Raw genomic sequence first — 5,178 nt, 5'->3', positions numbered from 1 at the left:
ACCCCATGTCCTAGGGTTGACCCCTAGTGATGAAGCCCCATGTCCTAGGGTTGACCCCTAGTGATGAAGTCCATGTCCTAGGGTTGACCCCTAGTGATGAAGCCCCATGTCCTAGGGTTGACCCCTAGTGATGAAGTCCATGTCCTAGGGTTGACCCCTAGTGATGAAGCCCCATCTCCTAGGGTTGACCCCTATTGATGAACCCCATGTCCTAGGGTTGACCCCTAGTGATGAAGCCCCATGTCCTAGGGTTGACCCCTAGTGATGAAGTCCATGTCCTAGGGTTGACCCCTAGTGATGAAGTCCATGACCTAGGGTTGACCCCTAGTGATGAAACCCATGTCCTAGGGTTGACCCCTATTGATGAACCCCATGTCCTAGGGTTGACCCCTAGTGACTAGTGATGAAGTCCATGACCTAGGGTTGACCCCTAGTGATGAACCCCATGTCCTAGGGTTGACCCCGAGTGAATAGTGATGTAGTCCATGGCCTAAGGTTGACCCCTAGTGACCAGTGATGAAGTCCATGACCTAGGGTTGACCCCTAGTGATGAACCCCATGTCCTAGGGTTGACCCCTAGTGACTAGTGACAAAGTCCATGACCAAGGGTTGACCCCTAGTGATGAACCCCATGTCCTAGGGTTGACCCCTCGTGACTAGTGATGAACCCCATGTCCTAGGGTTGACCCCTCGTGACTAGTGATGAACCCCATGTCCTAGGGTTGACCCCTAGTGGTGAACCACACTGTTAAAACACTTGAGGTGAATGAAAAGGTGGAAGAGGAATCATTGGGAGAATCTCCATTGTTTTTCTTTGATATCTTGTGTCCTCTCTCCTCGAAAAGCCTTCTCAAAAAACCCATTGGATTAGAAAGGTCAGAGGGGAAGGACCTCTGGCTTTCTCATCCAATGGGATTTGAGAAGAATGTAAAAGAGAGAGAGGATTCGATGAGATTCTCCCAATAGAAAGGTTGTGATGTTGGTTGGCCCGACCACGCCCTCGCCTGTCAGTCAAACTAAACTTCAGCTTCCCATGTAGCTCTATTCAACAACAAGGGCTACACAGAAACAGCACTACCTCTTGCACCATGTTTCTCCTCTCCTTCGGTCACGTCCTTCCTTATAAGGCCAGCGGGGTGGGGGGCAGTCTGTTGATCCACAGATCTTAATGTATTGACATCTCGTTCAGACTGTGTACACTGGGCAGGCTCCGGTTGATATTGGACAGACTGGCCATGAGAGATTTCACCTTGTGTGCATAGTAGTTCCTCAGATTGACAGAGGGAAGGTTCTCTTTGATCTCCTGGTCGAAGTCACAGCTGCGCATAGCGATCTCTAACTGTTTCTGTCTCTTGTAGAAGAGGGAGAACTTGTTGAATATGAGGGTGATGGGAAGCACAACCACCAGGATGCCTGCCAGGATACAGGCCGAGGCCGTCATCTTGCCGGCTATAGATACCGGGACCACGTCTCCGTACCCCACCGTGGTCATGCTCACCGTGGCCCACCACCAGCATGCTGGGACGGTAGAGAAGTCCTCGCTGTCCTTCTCCACGGTGTAGGCCATGACAGAGAAGAAAGACACGCCCACCGCCAGGTAGAGCAGGAGCAACCCCACCTCCTTGTAGCTGTTTCTCAGCGTGGCGCCCAGAGAGCGCAGCCCCGTGGAGTGACGCGCCAGCTTCAGGATACGGAAGATCCTCATCAGCCGTAGCACCTGTGCCACGCGCCCCAGGTTGGCCAGCGCCGGGCTGCTCTCGGCCACCAGGTCGATGAAGAGTGTCAGGTAGAACGGTAATATCGACACGAGGTCTATTAAGTTCAACGGATGCTTGAAGAAATGGATACGATCTGGGGCGACTGTGAACCGGGCCACCAGCTCCAAGGTGAACCAGCCGATACCAAAGTGTTCCACCGTTTCAAACCTGGGGTCCTCGTGAGGCGTCCCCTCCCTGTCCACCAGGGTGAACTCAGCCATGCTGTTCATGCACATGGTGGTTATGGAACCCAACACGACCAGGATGGAGAGGATACTGATGACTCGGCTGGCGACGGAGTACCCCGGGTTATCCAGGATCAACCAGATCCGCCTGCGGACGCTCCCCAACGGCTGCTTATCGAACTTAGTGGCGTCGTTATAGAACTCTAGAATCTCGTCGAACGATGACGCGGTGCTGCCCTCGTCGCTCCGGCAGTCGTCCCAGTCCTCCCCGCGGTTAGGATCCATCTTTCGGCAGTGGTAGGCGCCGCTGCAACACGAGTCGATGAAGAATTCATTGATGCCCCAGTACTCGATCTCCTGGCTGAAGGAGAAGATGCACAACTCTGCCATGACGTGCAGCTTCCCGGTGTTGTAGAAATTCAACACGTAAGGAAAGAGAGCCGGGTTCCTGTCGAAATAAAACTCATTTTCCGCGTCGTCGTAGTCGTCGCAGAGTTCTAGTATCGACTCTTTTGATTGGCACTGTAGCAGCCGAGCCAGACGGGTCTCCGGGAAGCGAGACAGAGTGTTGGAGAATAGCCTCTTCTTGAACCCTCCCACATTGATACGCACGGTGTGATCCTCGTAGGCTGCTGTCAGCTCCTCCAGGCTCTGACCCGTCATGTCTGGCGAGGGGTGAACGGACTGGGGAGTGGAGAAGTACCTGCACACACAGAGAGAGAGAGACAGAGAGAGAGAGAGAGAGAGGAGAGAGAGAGAGAGAGGGGGGGAGAGAGAGAGGGAGAGAGAGAGAGAGAGAGAGAGAGAGAGAGAGAGAGAGAGAGAGAGAGAGAGAGAGAGGGGGAGAGAGAGAGGGAGAGAGAGAGAGAGAGAGAGGAGAGAGGAGAGAGAGAGAGAGAGAGAGAGGGGGAGAGAGAGAGGGAGAGAGAGAGAGTGAGAGGGGGAGAGAGAGAGGGAGAGAGAGAGAGAGAGAGAGAGAGAGAGAGAGCAGTTTGAATCCTCTCATTTCTAAGAGAGAGAAAACATGGACAGTCAGACATCATATCGGGTTCCTCCTTAATCTATTCCCTTCAGGAACCAGAACCAGAACAAAACTAATACAGGAATAAATGGGAGGGGGGAGGGGGGGGGGTGTGCTTTATCACATGACACAACAGGTAAATTATACAGTGTCTCTGAATGAGATCACACACTCTGGTCGTTTAGTAACATGTTGCGTCTTTCACATTACAACATCTCGTTGGATTTCCCTCAAAATCTCACGCCCGCGCTTATGATAAAGAAAAATAACTCGAGTCAAACAGTTGTGTTATTTTTTATATTTTTTTTAAATCTTGGCTAGGCTACCTCTATGCATTAAATAATACACCAATCAATGCATGTAATACTGTTGTATTATAACGGTACAATATACTACAAAACATCACATATTCCTTACTTTATTCAACGCCCTTTTCCCGAGTCTCCTACACAACGCGTCTGCATATCAGCTCCTACGAGGGCATTGGGCTTCACCGAGCTGCTGAGCAATTTGGATAGACGTAGATAGATGCCTCCTCTCTGTGCCTCCTCCAGCTAGCGTGGAAGACTGAACCAATGCTGTCTGTCTGTCTGTCAGTCAGTCATGCGTTACTGCCCAGGTTAGATAGAGGGGTTTCAACGGAGCCGTCAGCGCGGAACAAGGTTGTCTCTCTCTTCTCCAGACATAAAACGTGTCCGCCCCACAGACAGACTCCCCCATAGACTATTTACACCGTTAAATCATGAGCGCTCGCGCCACATCTTAATCTCCCGTTGTAACTAACACGCTCCAGATGCTTCCGTTTCCGTAGTGAGGGAATTCCTCGGATGAATCTCCATTGTGACGTCTAGTAGCGGTTAGACCTCAGCTCTGTTGCCGTGCAGTAGCAACCACTTTCTGTAAACTACCGTTCCGCCCTCGCCTTCCCGAGCGAATTCAGCACCTCCCTCTTCTCGGAGAAAGGTGCAGAAAGGACCGACTCCTTTACTCTGCTCTCCGCGAGGGAGGAGAAGTCACGAATCATTAAAAGCGTGTGCGCCCGAGCGTTATACAGAGGCCGTCATCTTCAAATGAGGTAACCGTTCACCGTTAACCGGCTGAGAGCTCTCCAGCTGAGCCTTTAGTGAAGACGGATGAGACGTGTAAAGGTTAGGATTGATTCGTGAGGCAGAAAACGTGGGTTTGTTTTTAACTAATCCGTTGTCAAATCAATTGAATGATTAGATATCATGTACTCTGACTGGTTAGAATTTCAGTGTGTCTGAATGATGGATTACTGTTATACGCAGGAATAGGATTATATGAAATCAAAACTACAGTTTAAAATATATATATATATATATATATACATAATCTCCATGGAGAAATGGTTCCTGGGTAAGTGGATGGATCACTTCCAGACGGTGGGGTTAGGATCGACATCCTGAGAGAGAAAACATCCAGTGACTTCCCTCTGGCTCCTCTGAGACATGACGGGTTATCTTGTGCACCAATGGGGACAGGGGATTTAAAAGTCCCATGTCAAACCAAGCATCCTTCACCCAGCACATCCATATGAACAGTCACAGACCCTTCTAGATGACCTTACTTAACGGTTAGCACAAAATAAAACAGTAATGCCCAAAACATTGTGTGTGCGCTTTGTGTGACCATTGAGTTGGAAATATGTCTTAGCAGAGACACATCTCTGACCTCTTTTCTAGTCTCGTCTTGTCTTGTCTCGTCTCCTCCTGTCCTGTCCTGTCCTCTCCCCTCCTCTCCTGTCCTCTCCTGTCCTCTCCCCTCCTCTCCTGTCCTCTCCTGTCCTCTCCTGTCCTCTCCCCTCCTCTCCCCTCCTCTCCTGTCCTCTCCCCTCCTCTCCTGTCCTCTCCTGTCCTCTCCCCTCCTCTCCTCTCCTGTCCTGTCCTCTCCCCTCCTCTCCTGTCCTGTCCTCTCCTGCCCTCTCCTCTCCTGTCCTCTCCCCTCCTCTCCTCTCCTGTCCTCTCCCCTCCTCTCCTCTCCTCTCCTCTCCTCTCCTCTCCTGTCCTGTCCTCTCACCTCCTCTCCTGTCCTCTCCCCTCCTCTCCTGTCCTCTCCCCTCCTCTCCTCTCCTCTCCCCTCCTGTCCTGTCCCCTCCTCTCCTGTCATCTCCCCTCCTCTCCTGTCCTCTCCCCTCCCCTGGTCTGCCAGTAGTGCCCTATATATAGGGAATAGGGCTATGGTCTGCCAGTAGTGC

At 51.5% G+C, this 5,178-nt stretch overlaps 1 protein-coding gene across 1 annotated transcript; it reads right to left on the bottom strand.

Moving 5' to 3' along the window:
• Positions 1–603: 603 nt before the first annotated feature.
• On the bottom strand, positions 604–3,838 carry LOC139405640 (delayed-rectifier potassium channel regulatory subunit KCNS2-like). The gene is made up of 2 exons (XM_071148056.1): positions 3,381–3,838; positions 604–2,645 (listed from the first exon to the last, which is right to left on the bottom strand). The coding sequence occupies exon 2, from the start codon at positions 2,603–2,605 to the stop codon at positions 1,166–1,168; it is 1,440 nt and encodes a 479-aa protein (XP_071004157.1). The 5' UTR covers positions 2,606–2,645; positions 3,381–3,838; the 3' UTR covers positions 604–1,165.
• Positions 3,839–5,178: the final 1,340 nt, after the last annotated feature.

The sequence above is a fragment of the Oncorhynchus clarkii genome, chromosome 3 (assembly GCF_045791955.1).
Source record: "Oncorhynchus clarkii lewisi isolate Uvic-CL-2024 chromosome 3, UVic_Ocla_1.0, whole genome shotgun sequence".
Classification (NCBI taxonomy): Eukaryota; Metazoa; Chordata; class Actinopteri; order Salmoniformes; family Salmonidae; genus Oncorhynchus; species Oncorhynchus clarkii.
This window is presented reverse-complemented; position numbering and strand designations above follow the sequence as displayed.